The sequence below is a fragment of the Pleurodeles waltl genome, chromosome 6 (genome assembly GCF_031143425.1).
Source record: "Pleurodeles waltl isolate 20211129_DDA chromosome 6, aPleWal1.hap1.20221129, whole genome shotgun sequence".
NCBI lineage: Eukaryota > Metazoa > Chordata > Amphibia > Caudata > Salamandridae > Pleurodeles > Pleurodeles waltl.
The window spans coordinates 1718237547-1718254283 of record NC_090445.1 but is presented as its reverse complement, the minus strand read 5'-3'; the positions used below and the strand labels follow the sequence as shown (position 1 = coordinate 1718254283).

At 52.4% G+C, this 16737-nt stretch overlaps 1 protein-coding gene across 1 annotated transcript in view; it reads right to left on the bottom strand.

The window, feature by feature from the left end:
- Positions 1–16737, bottom strand: part of LOC138301833 (homeobox protein 2-like) — a 54435-nt gene that overhangs the window by 14564 nt on the left and 23134 nt on the right. Inside the window, exon 3 of the mRNA XM_069242331.1 lies at positions 191–3385. Within this exon, the coding sequence (XP_069098432.1) occupies positions 191–3385 (3195 nt within the window). The remainder of the gene's footprint in view (positions 1–190; positions 3386–16737) is intronic.

Here is a 16737-nt window from a genome sequence, read left to right as displayed (position 1 = left end):
GCTCCGCCCTTTTATTACAAAACAATAATAAATATAGTTTATTATCATTTTGTAGTAAACAGTTTGCAGTTGCTACTACTGGCGGGGTGACTCTCCTCCGCCATAGCGGAAGAGCCTCGCCTGGTTGTTGCAGCTGTTGTTATTGCTGTTGTAACTGCTGTTGTTGCAGCTGTTGTGGCTGTTTTTGTACCTGCTGTAGTGGCTGCTGCTGTTTCTCCTGTTGTTGCAGCGGCAGTTGCTGCTGTTGTTGCTGCTGTGCTGGGAGCTGAAGTGGCTGCTGTTGTCCCTGCGGTGGTTGCTGCTGTTGTGGCAACTGTTGTTGTTGCTGTGGTGGCAGATGTGGTAGGAGCTATTGTTGCTGTTGTTGTTGCTGCTGTGCTCCCTGCTGTGGTTGCTGCTGTTGTGGCAGCCGTTGTTGCTGCTGTGGTGGCAGCGATTGTTGCTGCAGTAGTGGCAGCCGTGGTGACAGCTGGTGTTGCTGCTGTTGTGGATGCTGTTGTTCCTGTTATGGCTGCTGTTGTTGCTGCTGTTGTTGCTGCTGTTGTGGTAGCTGTGGTTGCTGCTGTTGTGGCTGCCGTGGTTGCTGCTGTTGTGGCTGCTGTTGCTGCTGTTGTGGCTGCTGTGGTGACTGTTGTTGTTGCTGTTGTGGCAGCTGTGGTTGCTGATGTAGTTGCTGTTGCTGTGGAAGCTGCTGTTGTAGCACCAGTTGTTCCTGTTGTACTGGCAGCTGTTGTAGCAGATGTTGTTGCAGCTGTTGTTCCTGCTGTAGTGGCTACTGTTGTTGCAGCAGGTGTTGTTGCTGTTCTGGTTGCTGTTGTTGCAGTGGTTGTTGTTGCAGTGGTTGTTGCGGCAGTAGTGGCTGCTGTTGCAGCTGCTGTAGTTACTCCCATTGTTGCTTCTGTGGTGGCAGCTGTGGAAGAGGCTGTTGTGGCTGCTGTGGTTACTGCTGCCGTAGCTGCTGTGGTAGCTGCTGTTGTTGTTGATGTTGTAGTTGCTGCTATGGTTGCTGCTGTTGTTGCTGCTGTGGTGGGAGTTGTTATGGCTGATGTGGTTCCTGCTGTTGTTGTTGCTGTTGTGGCTGCTGTGGTTTCTGCTGTTGTGGCTGCTGTGGTTCCTGCTGTTGTAGCTGCTGTGGTTCCTGCTGTTGTGGCTGCTGAGGTTGCTGCTGTTGTTGCCACTGTGGTGGGAGCTGTTGTGGCTGCTGTTGTTCCTGGTGTGGATGCTGCTGTACTGGCAGCTGTTGTAGCTGCTGTTGTTGCAGTTGTTGTGGCTATTGTTGTGGCAGTGGTTGTTGCTGTTGTACTGGCAGCTGTTGTGGCTGCTGTTGTAGCCGCTGTTGCTGCTGTTGTTCCTGTTATGGCTGCTGTAGTTGCTGCTGTTGTTGCTGCAGTTGTGGTAGCTGTGGTTGCTGCTGTTGTGGCTGCTGTGGTTGCTGCTGTTGTGGCTGCTGTGGTGACTGAAGTTGTTGCTGTTATGGAAGCTGTGGTTGCTGATGTAGTTGCTGTTGCTGTGGTTGCTGCTGTTGTAGCAGCAGTTGTTCCTGCTGTACTGGCAGCTGTTGTAGCAGATGTTGTTGCAGCTGTTGTTCCTGCTGTAGTGGCTACTGTTGTTGAAGCAGGTGTTGCTGCTGTTGTGATAGCTGTTGTGGCTGCTGTTGTTGCTGCTGTTGTGGTTACTGTTGTTGCAGTGGTTGTTGCAGCAGTTGTTGCTGCTGCTGTAGTGACAGCTGTTGTTGCAGGTGTTGTTTCTGCTGTGGTGGCAGCTGCTGTGGATGCTGTGGTGGCTGCTGTTGTAGCTGCTGTTGCTGCTGTGGTGCCAGCCGTTGCAGCTGCTGTTGTTGCAGCTGTTGCTGCTGTATTGGCAGCTGTTGTTGCAGTTGTTGTGGCTACTGTTGTGGCTGCTGTTGTTGCAGGTGTTGTTTCTGCTGTTGTGGCTGCTGTAGATGCTGCTGTTGTTGCTGCTGTTGTGGTAGCTGCAGTTGCTGCTGTTGCTGCTGCTGTAGTGGCAGCTATTGTTGCAGGTGTTGTTGCTGCTGTTGTGGCTGCTGTGGTGGCAGTTGTTGTGGCTGCTGTAGTTGCTGCTGTTGTAGCTGCTGTTGTTGCTGTTATAGTTACAGGTGTTGTTGCAGCTGTGGTTTCTGCGGTTGTGGCTGCTGTTGTGGCTGCGGTTGTGGCTGCTGTTGTAGCTGCAGTAGTTGCTGCTGTTGTTGCTACTGTTGTTGCTGCTGTTGTAGCTGCTGTTGTTGCTGTTATAGTTACAGCTGTTGTGGCAGCTGTGGTTTCTGCAGTTGTGGCTGCTGTGGTTGCTCCAGCAGTGGCAGCTGTTGTGGCTGCTGCAGTTGCTGCTGTTGTTGCTGCTGTTGTGGCAGCTGTGGTAGCGGCTGTTGTTGTTGCTGCTGTTGTGGCTACTGTTGTGGCTCCTGTTGTTGCAGGTGCTGTTTCTGTTGTTCTGGCTGCTGTAGTTTCTGCTGTTGTTGCTGCTGTAGAGGCAGCTGCTGTTGTAGCTGTTGTGGCTATTGTTGTGGCTGTTGTTGTTGCAGGTGTTGTTTCTGCTGTGGTGGCAGCTGTTGTGGCTGCTGTTGTGCCTGCTGTAGTTGCTGCTGTTGTTCCTGCTGTTGTGGCTGCTGTAGTTGCTGCTGTTGTTGCTGCTGTTGTGGCACCTGTGGTAGCGGCTGTTGTTGTTGCTGTTGTGGCTACGGTTGTGGCTGCTGTTGTTGCAGGTGTTGTTTCTGCTGTTGTAGCTGCTGTAGTTGCTGCTGTTGTAGCTGCTGTTGTGGTAGTTGTAGTTGCTGCTGTAGGGGCACCTGTTGTTGCAGGTGTTGTTTCTGCTGTGGTGGCAGCTGTTGTTGCTGCAGTTGTGGCTACTGTTGTGTCTGCTGTTGTTGCAGGTGATGTTTCTGCTGTGGTGGCAGCTGTTGTTGCTGCTGTTGTTGCTGCTGTTGTGGCTACTGTTGTGTCTGCTGTAGTTGCTGCTGTTGTTGCTGCTGTTGTAGCCACTGTTGTGGCTGCTGTAGTTGCTACTGTTGTTGCTGCTGTAGTTGCAGCTGTTGTGGCAGCTGTGGTTTCTGCGGTTGTTGCTGCTGTTGTCGCAGTTGTGGTAGCGGCTGTTGTTGCTGCTGTTGTGGCTACTGTTGTGGCTGCTGTTGATGCAGATTCTGATGTTGTGGCTGCTGTAGTTGCTGCTGTTGTTGCTGCTGTTGTGGTAGCTGTTGTTGCTGCTGTTGTTGCTGCTGTAGTGACAGGTGTTGTTGCAGCTGTTGTGGCTACTGTTGTGGCTGCTGTTGTTGCAGGTGTTGTTTCTACTGTTGTGACTACTGTAGTTGCTGCTGTTGTTCCTGCTGTTGTAGCTGCTGTTGCGGCTGCTGTAGTTGCTGCTGTTGTTGCTGCTGTTGTTGCAGCTGTTGTGGCTGCTGTAGTTGCTGCTGTTGTTGCTGCTGTTGTGGCTACTGTTGTGGCTGCTGTTGTTGCAGGTGTTGTTTCAGCTGTGGTGGCTGCTGTTGTAGCTGCTGTAGTTGCTGCTGTTGTTGCTGCTGTTGTAGGTGTTGTTGTAGTTGCAGCTGTTGTGGCAGCTGTGGTTTCTGCAGTTGCGGCTGCTGTGGTGGCTCCTGCAGTGGCAGCTGTTGTGGCTGCTATAGTTGCTGCTGTTGTTGCTGCTGTTGTGGCACCTGTGGTAGCGGCTGTTGTTGCTGCTGTTGTGGCTACTGTTGTGGCTCCTGTTGTTGCAGGTGTTGTTTCTGTTGTTGTGGCTGCTGTAGTTGCTGCTGATGATGCTGCTGTTGCTGCTGTAGAGGCAGCTGCTGTTGTAGCTGTTGTGGCTATTGTTGTGGCTGTTGTTGTTGCAGGTGTTGTTTCTGCTGTGGTGGCAGCTGTTGTGGCTGCTGTTGTGTCTGCTGTAGTTGCTGCTGTTGTTCCTGCTGTTGTAGCTGCTGTTGTGGCTGCTGTAGTTGCTGCTGTTGTTGCTGCTGTTGTTGCAGCTGTTGTGGCTGCTGTAGTTGTTGCTGTTGCTGCTGTTGTGGCTACTGTTATGTCTGCTGTTGTTGCAGGTATTGTTTCTGCTGTGGTGGCAGCTGTTGTGGCTGCTATGGTGGCAGCTGTTGTGGCTGCTGTAGTTGCTACTGTTGTTGCTGCTGTTGTAGCTGCTGTTGTTGCTGTTATACTTACAGCTGTTGTGGCAGCTGTGGTTTCTGCGGTTGTGGCTGCTGTTGCGGATGCTGTGGTGGCAGCTGTTGTGGCTGCTGTAGTTGCTGCTTTTGTTGCTGCTGTTGTAGCTGCTGTTGTCGTTGTTATAGTTACAGCTGTTGTGGAAGCTGTGGTTGTGGCTGCTGTTGTAGCTGTTGTAGTTGCTGTTGTTGTTGCTGCTGTTGTAGCTGCTGTTGTAGCTGCAGCTGTTGTGGCAGCTGTGGTTTCTGCAGTTGTGGCTGCTGTGGTGGCTCCTGCAGTGGCAGCTGTTGTGGCCGCTGTAGTTGCTGCTGTTGTTGCTGCTGTTGTGGCAGCTGTGGTAGCGGCTGTTGTTGCTGCTGTTGTGGCTACTGTTGTGGCTACTGTTGTGTCTGCTGTTGTTGCAGGTGTTGTTTCTGCTGTTGTGGCTGCTGTTGATTCTGCTGTTGCTGCTGTAGAGGCAGCTGCTGTTGTAGCAGTTGTGGCTACAGTTGTGGCTGCTGTTGTTGCAGGTGTTGTTTCTGCTGCGGTGGCAGCTGTTGTGGCTGCTGTTGTGGCTGCTGTAGTTGCTGCTGTTGTAGCTGTTGTTGTGGCTGCTGTGGTTGCTGCTGCTGTTGCTGCTGTTGTGGAACCTGTGGTAGCAGCTGTTGTGGTTGCTGTTGTGGCTACTGTTGTGGCTGCTGTTGTTGCAGGTGTTGTTTCTGCTGTGGTGGCAGCTGTTGTTGCTGCAGTTGTGGCTACTGTTGTGTCTGCTGTTGTTGCAGGTGATGTTTCTGCTGTGGTGGCAGCTGTTGTTGCTGCTGTTGTTGCTGCTGTTGTGGCTACTGTTGTGTCTGCTGTAGTTGCTGCTGTTGTTGCTGCTGTTGTAGCCACTGTTGTGGCTGCTGTAGTTGCTACTGTTGTTGCTGCTGTAGTTGCAGCTGTTGTGGCAGCTGTGGTTTCTGCGGTTGTTGCTGCTGTTGTCGCAGTTGTGGTAGCGGCTGTTGTTGCTGCTGTTGTGGCTACTGTTGTGGCTGCTGTTGATGCAGATTCTGATGTTGTGGCTGCTGTAGTTGCTGCTGTTGTTGCTGCTGTTGTGGTAGCTGTTGTTGCTGCTGTTGTTGCTGCTGTAGTGACAGGTGTTGTTGCAGCTGTTGTGGCTACTGTTGTGGCTGCTGTTGTTGCAGGTGTTGTTTCTACTGTTGTGACTACTGTAGTTGCTGCTGTTGTTCCTGCTGTTGTAGCTGCTGTTGCGGCTGCTGTAGTTGCTGCTGTTGTTGCTGCTGTTGTTGCAGCTGTTGTGGCTGCTGTAGTTGCTGCTGTTGTTGCTGCTGTTGTGGCTACTGTTGTGGCTGCTGTTGTTGCAGGTGTTGTTTCAGCTGTGGTGGCTGCTGTTGTAGCTGCTGTAGTTGCTGCTGTTGTTGCTGCTGTTGTAGGTGTTGTTGTAGTTGCAGCTGTTGTGGCAGCTGTGGTTTCTGCAGTTGCGGCTGCTGTGGTGGCTCCTGCAGTGGCAGCTGTTGTGGCTGCTATAGTTGCTGCTGTTGTTGCTGCTGTTGTGGCACCTGTGGTAGCGGCTGTTGTTGCTGCTGTTGTGGCTACTGTTGTGGCTCCTGTTGTTGCAGGTGTTGTTTCTGTTGTTGTGGCTGCTGTAGTTGCTGCTGATGATGCTGCTGTTGCTGCTGTAGAGGCAGCTGCTGTTGTAGCTGTTGTGGCTATTGTTGTGGCTGTTGTTGTTGCAGGTGTTGTTTCTGCTGTGGTGGCAGCTGTTGTGGCTGCTGTTGTGTCTGCTGTAGTTGCTGCTGTTGTTCCTGCTGTTGTAGCTGCTGTTGTGGCTGCTGTAGTTGCTGCTGTTGTTGCTGCTGTTGTTGCAGCTGTTGTGGCTGCTGTAGTTGTTGCTGTTGCTGCTGTTGTGGCTACTGTTATGTCTGCTGTTGTTGCAGGTATTGTTTCTGCTGTGGTGGCAGCTGTTGTGGCTGCTGTGGTGGCAGCTGTTGTGGCTGCTGTAGTTGCTACTGTTGTTGCTGCTGTTGTAGCTGCTGTTGTTGCTGTTATACTTACAGCTGTTGTGGCAGCTGTGGTTTCTGCGGTTGTGGCTGCTGTTGCGGATGCTGTGGTGGCAGCTGTTGTGGCTGCTGTAGTTGCTGCTTTTGTTGCTGCTGTTGTAGCTGCTGTTGTCGTTGTTATAGTTACAGCTGTTGTGGAAGCTGTGGTTGTGGCTGCTGTTGTAGCTGTTGTAGTTGCTGTTGTTGTTGCTGCTGTTGTAGCTGCTGTTGTAGCTGCAGCTGTTGTGGCAGCTGTGGTTTCTGCAGTTGTGGCTGCTGTGGTGGCTCCTGCAGTGGCAGCTGTTGTGGCCGCTGTAGTTGCTGCTGTTGTTGCTGCTGTTGTGGCAGCTGTGGTAGCGGCTGTTGTTGCTGCTGTTGTGGCTACTGTTGTGTCTGCTGTTGTTGCAGGTGTTGTTTCTGCTGTTGTGGCTGCTGTTGTTTCTGCTGTTGCTGCTGTAGAGGCAGCTGCTGTTGTAGCAGTTGTGGCTACAGTTGTGGCTGCTGTTGTTGCAGGTGTTGTTTCTGCTGCGGTGGCAGCTGTTGTGGCTGCTGTTGTGGCTGCTGTAGTTGCTGCTGTTGTAGCTGTTGTTGTGGCTGCTGTGGTTGCTGCTGCTGTTGCTGCTGTTGTGGAACCTGTGGTAGCAGCTGTTGTGGTTGCTGTTGTGGCTACTGTTGTGGCTGCTGTTGTTGCAGGTGTTGTTTCTGCTGTTGTGGCTGCTGTAGTTGCTGCTGTTGTAGCTGCTGTTGTGGTAGTTGTAGTTGCTGCTGTAGGGGCAGCTGTTGTTGCAGGTGATGTTTCTGCTGTGGTGGCAGCTGTTGTTGCTGCTGTTGTTGCAGCTGTTGTGGCTGCTGTAGTTGCTGCTGTTGTTGCTGCTGTTGTGGCTACTGTTGTGTCTGTTGTAGTTGCTGCTGTTGAAGCCGCTGTTGTGGCTGCTGTAGTTACTACTGTTGTTGCCGCTGTAGTTGCAACTGTTGTTGCTGCTGTTGTTGCTGCTGTAGTGACAGCTGTTGTTGCAGCTGTTGTGGCTACTGTTGTGGCTGCTGTTGTTGCAGGTGTTGTTCCTGCTGTTGTAGCTGCTGTTGCGGCTGCTGTAGTTGCTGCTGTTGTTGCTGCTGTTGTTGCAGCTGTTGTAGCTGCTGTAGTTGCTGCTGTTGTTGCAGGTGATGTTTCTGCTGTGGTGGCAGCTGTTGTTGCTGCTGTTGTCGCAGTTGTGGTAGCGGTTGTTGTTGCTGCTGTTGTGGCTACTGTTGTGGCTGCTGTTGATGCAGGTGTTGATTCTGCTGTTGTGGCTGCTGTAGTTGCTGCTGTTGTTGCTGCTATCGTGGTAGCTGTTGTTGCTGCTGTTATTGCTGCTGTAGTGACAGCTGTTGTTGCAGCTGTTGTGACTACTGTTGTGGCTGCTGTTGTTGCAGGTGTTGTTTCTGCTGTAGTGGCTGCTGTAGTTGCTGCCGTTGTAGTTGCTGTTGTGGTTGTTGTAGTTGCTGCTGTTGTTGCAGGTGTTGTTTCTGCTGTGGTGGCAGCTGTTGTTGCTGCAGTTGTGGCTACTGTAGTGTCTGCTGTTGTTGCAGGTGTTGTTTCTGCTGTGGTGTCAGCTGTTGTTGCTGCTGTAGTTGCTGCTGTTGTTGCTGCTGTTGTGGCTACTGTTGTGTCTGCTGTAGTTGCTGCTGTTGTTGCTGCTGTTGTAACCACTGTTGTGGTTGCTGCAGTTGCTACTGTTGTTGCTGCTGTAGTTGCAGCTATTGTGGCAGCTGTGGTTTCTGCCGTTGTTGCTTCTGTTGTCGCAGTTGTGGTAGCAGCTGTTGTTGCTACTATTGTAGCTACTGTTGTGGCTGCTGTTGATACAGGTGTTGGTTCTGCTGTTGTGACTGCTGTAGTTGCTGTTGTGGTTGCTGCTGTCGTGGTAGCTGTTGTTGCTGCTGTTGTTGCTGCTGTAGTGGCAGCTGTTGTTGCAGATGTTGTTTCTGCTGTGGTGGCAGCTGTTGTAGCTGCTGTAGTTGCTGCTGCTGTTGCTGCTGTTGTGGCTACTGTTGTGACTGCTGTTGTTGCAGGTGTTGTTTCTGCTGTGGTGGCAGCTGTTGTGGCTGCTGTAGTTGCTGCTGTTGTTGCTGCTGTTGTAGCTGCTGTTGTGGCAGCTGTAGTTTCTGCTGTTGTGGCACCTGTGGTAGCAGCTGTTGTTGCTGCTGTTGTGGCTGCTGTTGTTGAAGGTGTTGTTTCTACTGTTGTGGCTGCTGTAGTTGCTGCCGTTGTTGCTGCAGTTGTGGTAGCTGTAGTTGCAGGTGTTGTTGCTGCTGTAGGGGCAGCTGTTGTTGCAGGTGTAGTTTCTGCAGTGGTGGCAGCTGTTGTTGCTGCGGTTGTGGCTACTGTTGTGTCTGCTGTTGTTGCAGGTGTTGTTTCTGCTGTGGTGGCAGCTGATGTGGCTGCTGTTGTGGCTGCTGTAGCTGATGCTGTTGTTGCTGCTGTTGTTGCAGCTGTTGTGGCGTCTGTAGTTGCTGCTGTTGTCGCTGCTGTTGTGGCTACTGTTGTGTCTGCTGTTGTTGCAGTTGTTGTTTCTGCTGTGGTGGCAGCTGTTGTGGCTGCTGTTGTTGCTGCTGTTGTAGCTGCTGTAGTTGCTGCTGTAGTTGCTGCTGTTGTTGCTGCTGTTGTGGCTACTGTTGTTGCAGGTGTTGTTTCTGCTGTGGTGGCCGTTGTTATGGCTGCTGTGGTGGCTGCTGTTGTAGCTGCTGTTGTTGCAACTGTGGTGTCAGCTGTTGTAGCTGCTGTTGTTGCAGCTGTTGCTACTGTAGTGACAGTTGTTGTTGCAGCTGTTGTAGCTACTGTTGTGGCTGATGTTGATGTAGGTGTTGTTTCTGCTGTTGTGGGTGCTGCAGTTGCTGTTGCTGCTGTTGTGGTAGCTGTAGTTGCTGCTGTTGTTGCTGCTGTAGTGGCAGCTGTTGTTGCTGGTGTTGTTTCTGCTGTGGTGGCAGCTGTTGTGGCCGCTGTGGTGGAAGCTGTTGTGGCTGCTGTAGTTACTGCTGTTGTTGCTGCTGTTGTGGCAGCTGTTGTTGCAGATGTTGTTTCCGCTGCGGTGGCAGCTGTTGTGGCTGCTGTTGTGGCAGCTGTTGTTTCTGCTGTGGTGGCATCTGTTGTGGGTGCTGTTGTGGCTGCTGTAGTGGCTGCTGTAGTTGCTGCTGCTGTGGCTACTGTTGTGTCTGCTGTTGTTGCAGGTGTTGTTTCTGCCGTGGTGGCAGCTGTTGTGGCTGCTGTTGTTTCAGGTGTTGTTTCTGCTGTGGTGGCAGCTGTTGTGGAAGCTGTTGTTGCTGCTGTTGAGGCTGCTGTAGTTGCTGCTGTTGTTGCTGCTGTTGTTGCTGTGGTTGCTGTAGTTGCTGCTGTTGTTGCTGCTGTTGTGGCAGCTGTTGTTTCTGCTGTGGTGGAAGCTGTTGTGGCTGCTGTTGTGGCAGCTGTTGTTTCTGCTGTGGTGGCAGCTGTTGTGGGTGCTGTTGTGGCTGCTGTTGTAGTTGCTGATGTGGCTGCTGTAGTTGCTGCTGTTGTTGCTGCTGTAGTGGCAGCTGTTGTTGCAAGTGTTGTTTCTGCTGTGGTGGCAGCTGTTGTGGCAGCTGTTGTGGCTGCTGTTGTGGCTGCTGTAGTTACTGCTGTTGTTGATGCTGTTGTGGCAGCTGTTGTTTCTGCTGTGGTGGCAGCTGTTGTGGCAGCTGTTGTATCTGCTGTGGTGGCAGCTGTTGTGGGTGCTGTTGTGGCTGCTGTAGCGGCTGCTGTAGTTGCTGCTGCTGTGGCTACTGTTGTGTCTGCTGTTGTCGCAAGTGTTGTTTCTGCTGTGGTGGCAGCTGTTGTGGCAGCTGTTGTTGCTGCTGTTGAGGCTGCTGTAGTTGCTGCTGTTGTTGCTGCTGTTGTAGTTGCTGATGTGGCTGCTGTAGTTGCTGCTGTTGTTCCTGCTGTAGTGGCAGCTGTTGTTGCAAGTGTTGTTTCTGCTGTGGTGGCAGCTGTTGTGGCTGCTGTTGTGGCTGTTGTAGTTGCTGCTGTTGTTGCTGCTGTTGTGGCAGCTGTTGTTTCTGCTGTGGTGGCAGCTGTTGTGGCTGCTGTTGTGGCAGCTGTTGTTTCTGCTGTGGTGGCAGCTGTTGTGGGTGCTGTTGTGGCTGCTGTAGCGGCTGCTGTTGTTGCTGCTGCTGTGGCTACTGTTGTGTCTGCTGTTGTTGCAGATGTTGTTTCTGCTGTGGTGGCAGCTGTTGTTTCAGGTGTTGTTTCTGCTGTTGTTTCTGCTGTGGTGGCAGCTGTTGTGGCAGCTGTTGTTGCTGCTGTTGAGGCTGCTGTAGTTGCTGCTGTTGTTGCTGCTGTTGTAGTTGCTGATGTGGCTGCTGTAGTTGCTGCTGTTGTTTCTGCTGTAGTGGCAGCTGTTGTTGCAAGTGTTGTTTCTGCTGTGGTGGCAGCTGTTGTGGCTGCTGTTGTGGCTGCAGCAGTTGCTGCTGTTGTGGCTGCTGTTGTGGCAGCTGTTGTGGCTGCTGTTGTTGCTGCTGTAGTTGCTGCTGTAGTTACTGATGTTGTGGTTACTGTTGTGTCTGCTGTTGTTGCAGGTGTTGTTTCTGCTGTGGTGGCAGCTGTTGTGGCTACTGTTGTTTCAGGTGTTGTTTCTGCTGTGATGGCAGCTGTTGTGGCAGCTGTTGTGGCTGCTGTAGTTACTGCTGTTGTTGCTGCTGTAGTTGCAGCTGTTGTTGCTGCTGTTGTTTCTGCTGTGGTGGCAGCTGTTGTTGCCACCGTGGTGGCAGCTGTTGTGGCTGCTGTTGTTTCAGGTGTTGTTTCTGCTGTGGTGGCAGCTGTTGTGGCAGCTGGTGTGGCTGCTGTTGTGGCTGCTGTTGATGCTGCTGTAGTTTCTGGTGTTGTTTCTGCTGTGGTGGCAGCTGTTGTGGCAGCTGTTGTTGCTGCTGTTGTGGCTGCTGTAGTTGCTGCTGTTGTTGCTGCTGTTGTGGCAGCTGTTGTTTCTGCTGTGGTGGCAGCTGTTGTGGCTGCTGTTGTGGCAGCTGTTGTTTCTGCTGTGGTGGCAGCAGTTGTGGGTGCTGTTGGGGCTGCTGTTGTAGTTGCTGATGTGGCTGCTGTAGTTTCTGCTGTTGTTGCTGCAGTAGTGGCAGCTGTTGTTGCAAGTGTTGTTTCTGCTGTGGTGGCAGCTGTTGTGGCTGCTGTTGTGTCAGGGGTTGTGTCTCCTGTGTTGGCAGCTGTGGTGGCAGCTGTTGTTGCTGCTGTTGAGGCTGCTGTAGTTGCTGCTGCTGTGGCTACTGTTGTGTCTGCTGTTGTTGCAGGTGTTGTTTCTGCTGTGGTGGCAGCTGTTGTGGCTGCTGTTGTTTCAGGTGTTGTTTCTGTTGTGTTGGCAGCTGTTGTGGCAGCTGTTGTTGCTGCTGTTGAGGCTGCTGTAGTTGCTGCTGTTGTTGCTGCTGTTGTAGTTGCTGATGTGGCTGCTGTAGTTGCTGCTGTTGTTGCTGCTGTAGTGGCAGCTGTTGTTGCAAGTGTTGTTTCTGCTGTGGTGGCAGCTGTTGTGGCTGCTGTTGTGGCTGCTGTAGTTGCTGCTGTTGTTGCTGCTGTTGTGGCAGCTATTGTTTCTGCTGTGGTGGCAGCTGTCGTGGCTGCTGTTGTTTCAGGTGTTGTTTCTGCTGTGATGGCAGCTGTTGTGGCTGCTGTAGTTACTGCTGTTGTTGCTGCTGTAGTTGCAGCTGTTGTTGCTGCTGTTGTTTCTGCTGTGGTGGCAGCTGTTGTGGCTGCTGTTGTTTCAGGTGTTGTTTCTGCTGTGGTGGCAGCTGTTGTGGCAGCTGTTGTGGCTGCTGTTGTGGCTGCTGTTGATGCTGCTGTAGTTTCCGGTGTTGTTTCTGCTGTGGTGGCAGCTGTTGTGGCAGCTGTTGTTGCTGCTGTTGTGGCTGCTGTAGTTGCTGCTGTTGTTGCTGCTGTTGTGGCAGCTGTTGTTTCTGCTGTGGTGGCAGCTGTTGTGGCTTCTGTTGTGGCAGCTGTTGTTTCTGCTGTGGTGGCAGCAGTTGTGGGTGCTGTTGTGGCTGCTGTTGTAGTTGCTGATGTGGCTGCTGTAGTTTCTGCTGTTGTTGCTGCAGTAGTGGCAGCTGTTGTTGCAAGTGTTGTTTCTGCTGTGGTGGCAGCTGTTGTGGCTGCTGTTGTTTCAGGTATTGTTTCTGCTGTGTTGGCAGCTGTTGTGGCAGCTGTTGTTGCTGCTGTTGAGGCAGCTGTAGTTGCTGCTGCTGTGGCTACTGTTGTGTCTGCTGTTGTTGCAGGTGTTGTTTCTGCTGTGGTGGCAGCTGTCGTGGCTGCTGTTGTTTCAGGTGTTGTTTCTGCTGTGATGGCAGCTGTTGTGGCAGCTGTTGTGGCTGCTGTAGTTACTGCTGTTGTTGCTGTGGTTGCTGTAGTTGCTGCTGTTGTTGCTGCTGTTGTGGCAGCTGTTGTTTCTGCTGTGGTGGAAGCTGTTGTGGCTGCTGTTGTGGCAGCTGTTGTGGCAGCTATTGTTTCTGCTGTGGTGGCAGCTGTTGTGGGTGCTGTTGTGGCTGCTGTTGTAGTTGCTGATGTGGCTGCTGTAGTTGCTGCTGTTGTTGCTGCTGTAGTGGCAGCTGTTGTTGCAAGTGTTGTTTCTGCTGTGGTGGCAGCTGTTGTGGCTGCTGTTGTTGATGCTGTTGTGGCAGCTGTTGTTTCTGCTGTGGTGGCAGCTGTTGTGGCAGCTGTTGTATCTGCTGTTGTGGCAGCTGTTGTGGGTGCTGTTGTGGCTGCTGTAGCGGCTGCTGTAGTTGCTGCTGCTGTGGCTACTGTTGTGTCTGCTGTTGTCGCAAGTGTTGTTTCTGCTGTGGTGGCAGCTGTTGTGGCAGCTGTTGTTGCTGCTGTTGAGGCTGCTGTAGTTGCTGCTGTTGTTGCTGCTGTTGTAGTTGCTGATGTGGCTGCTGTAGTTGCTGCTGTTGTTCCTGCTGTAGTGGCAGCTGTTGTTGCAAGTGTTGTTTCTGCTGTGGTGGCAGCTGTTGTGGCTGTTGTAGTTGCTGCTGTTGTTGCTGCTGTTGTGGCAGCTGTTGTTTCTGCTGTGGTGGCAGCTGTTGTGGCTGCTGTTGTGGCAGCTGTTGTTTCTGCTGTGGTGGCAGCTGTTGTGGGTGCTGTTGTCACTGCTGTAGCGGCTGTTGTTGTTGCTGCTGCTGTGGCTAATGTTGTGTCTGCTGTTGTTGCAGATGTTGTTTCTGCTGTGGTGGCAGCTGTTGTGGCTGCTGTTGTGGCTGCAGCAGTTGCTGCTGTTGTGGCTGCTGTTGTGGCAGCTGTTGTGGCTGCTGTTGTTGCTGCTGTAGTTGCTGCTGTAGTTACTGATGTTGTGGTTACTGTTGTGTCTGCTGTTGTTGCAGGTGTTGTTTCTGCTGTGGTGGCAGCTGTCGTGGCTGCTGTTGTTTCAGGTGTTGTTTCTGCTGTGATGGCAGCTGTTGTGGCTGCTGTTGTGGCTGCTGTAGTTACTGCTGTTGTTGCTGCTGTAGTTGCAGCTGTTGTTGCTGCTGTTGTTTCTGCTGTGGTGGCAGCTGTTGTTGCCACCGTGGTGGCAGCTGTTGTAACTGCTGTTGTTTCAGGTGTTGTTTCTGCTGTGGTGGCAGCTGTTGTGGCAGCTGTTGTGGCTGCTGTTGATGCTGCTGTAGTTTCCGGTGTTGTTTCTGCTGTGGTGGCAGCTGTTGTGGCAGCTGTTGTTGCTGCTGTTGTGGCTGCTGTAGTTGCTGCTGTTGTTGCTGCTGTTGTGGCAGCTGTTGTTTCTGCAGTGGTGGCAGCTGTTGTGGCTGCTGTTGTGGCAGCTGTTGTTTCTGCTGTGGTGGCAGCAGTTGTGGGTGCTGTTGTGGCTGCTGTTGTAGTTGCTGATGTGGCTGCTGTAGTTTCTGCTGTTGTTGCTGCAGTAGTGGCAGCTGTTGTTGCAAGTGTTGTTTCTGCTGTGGTGGCAGCTGTTGTGGCTTCTGTTGTGGCAGCTGTTGTTTCTGCTGTGGTGGCAGCAGTTGTGGGTGCTGTTGTGGCTGCTGTTGTAGTTGCTGATGTGGCTGCTGTAGTTTCTGCTGTTGTTGCTGCAGTAGTGGCAGCTGTTGTTGCAAGTGTTGTTTCTGCTGTGGTGGCAGCTGTTGTGGCTGCTGTTGTTTCAGGTGTTGTTTCTGCTGTGTTGGCAGCTGTTGTGGCAGCTGTTGTTGCTGCTGTTGAGGCAGCTGTAGTTGCTGCTGCTGTGGCTACTGTTGTGTCTGCTGTTGTTGCAGGTGTTGTTTCTGCTGTGGTGGCAGCTGTCGTGGCTGCTGTTGTTTCAGGTGTTGTTTCTGCTGTGATGGCAGCTGTTGTGGCAGCTGTTGTGGCTGCTGTAGTTACTGCTGTTGTTGCTGTGGTTGCTGTAGTTGCTGCTGTTGTTGCTGCTGTTGTGGCAGCTGTTGTTTCTGCTGTGGTGGAAGCTGTTGTGGCTGCTGTTGTGGCAGCTGTTGTTTCTGCTGTGGTGGCAGCTGTTGTGGGTGCTGTTGTGGCTGCTGTTGTAGTTGCTGATGTGGCTGCTGTAGTTGCTGCTGTTGTTGCTGCTGTAGTGGCAGCTGTTGTTGCAAGTGTTGTTTCTGCTGTGGTGGCAGCTGTTGTGGCAGCTGTTGTGGCTGCTGTTGTGGCTGCTGTAGTTGCTGCTGTTGTGGCAGCTGTTGTTTCTGCTGTGGTGGCAGCTGTTGTGGCAGCTGTTGTATCTGCTGTGGTGGCAGCTGTTGTGGGTGCTGTTGTGGCTGCTGTAGCGGCTGCTGTAGTTGCTGCTGCTGTGGCTACTGTTGTGTCTGCTGTTGTCGCAAGTGTTGTTTCTGCTGTGGTGGCAGCTGTTGTGGCAGCTGTTGTTGCTGCTGTTGAGGCTGCTGTAGTTGCTGCTGTTGTTGCTGCTGTTGTAGTTGCTGATGTGGCTGCTGTAGTTGCTGCTGTTGTTCCTGCTGTAGTGGCAGCTGTTGTTGCAAGTGTTGTTTCTGCTGTGGTGGCAGCTGTTGTGGCTGTTGTAGTTGCTGCTGTTGTTGCTGCTGTTGTGGCAGCTGTTGTTTCTGCTGTGGTGGCAGCTGTTGTGGCTGCTGTTGTGGCAGCTGTTGTTTCTGCTGTGGTGGCAGCTGTTGTGGGTGCTGTTGTGGCTGCTGTAGCGGCTGCTGTTGTTGCTGCTGCTGTGGCTAATGTTGTGTCTGCTGTTGTTGCAGATGTTGTTTCTGCTGTGGTGGCAGCTGTTGTGGCTGTTGTTGTGGCTGCAGCAGTTGCTGCTGTTGTGGCTGCTGTTGTGGCAGCTGTTGTGGCTGCTGTTGTTGCTGCTGTAGTTGCTGCTGTAGTTACTGATGTTGTGGTTACTGTTGTGTCTGCTGTTGTTGCAGGTGTTGTTTCTGCTGTGGTGGCAGCTGTCGTGGCTGCTGTTGTTTCAGGTGTTGTTTCTGCTGTGATGGCAGCTGTTGTGGCTGCTGTAGTTACTGCTGTTGTTGCTGCTGTAGTTGCAGCTGTTGTTGCTGCTGTTGTTTCTGCTGTGGTGGCAGCTGTTGTTGCCACCGTGGTGGCAGCTGTTGTAACTGCTGTTGTTTCAGGTGTTGTTTCTGCTGTGGTGGCAGCTGTTGTGGCAGCTGTTGTGGCTGCTGTTGATGCTGCTGTAGTTTCCGGTGTTGTTTCTGCTGTGGTGGCAGCTGTTGTGGCAGCTGTTGTTGCTGCTGTTGTGGCTGCTGTAGTTGCTGCTGTTGTTGCTGCTGTTGTGGCAGCTGTTGTTTCTGCTGTGGTGGCAGCTGTTGTGGCTGCTGTTGTGGCAGCTGTTGTTTCTGCTGTGGTGGCAGCAGTTGTGGGTGCTGTTGTGGCTGCTGTTGTAGTTGCTGATGTGGCTGCTGTAGTTTCTGCTGTTGTTGCTGCAGTAGTGGCAGCTGTTGTTGCAAGTGTTGTTTCTGCTGTGGTGGCAGCTGTTGTGGCTGCTGTTGTTTCAGGTGTTGTTTCTGCTGTGTTGGCAGCTGTTGTGGCAGCTGTTGTTGCTGCTGTTGAGGCTGCTGTAGTTGCTGCTGCTGTGGCTACTGTTGTGTCTGCTGTTGTTGCAGGTGTTGTTTCTGCTGTGGTGGCAGCTGTTGTGGCTGCTGTTGTTTCAGGTGTTGTTTCTGCTGTGTTGGCAGCTGTTGTGGCAGCTGTTGTTGCTGCTGTTGAGGCTGCTGTAGTTGCTGCTGTTGTTGCTGCTGTTGTAGTTGCTGATGTGGCTGCTGTAGTCGCTGCTGTTGTTGCTGCTGTAGTGGCAGCTGTTGTTGCAAGTGTTGTTTCTGCTGTGGTGGCAGCTGTTGTGGCTGCTGTTGTGGCTGCTGTAGTTGCTGCTGTTGTTGCTGCTGTTGTGGCAGCTATTGTTTCTGCCGTGGTGGCAGCTGTTGTGGCTGCTGTTGTGGCAGCTGTTGTGGCTGCTGTTGTTGCTGCTGTAGTTGCTGCTGTAGTTACTGATGTTGTGGTTACTGTTGTGTCTGCTGTTGTTGCAGGTGTTGTTTCTGCTGTGGTGGCAGCTGTTGTGGCTGCTGTTGTTTCAGGTGTTGTTTCTGCTGTGATGGCAGCTGTTGTGGCTGCTGTTGTGGCTGCTGTT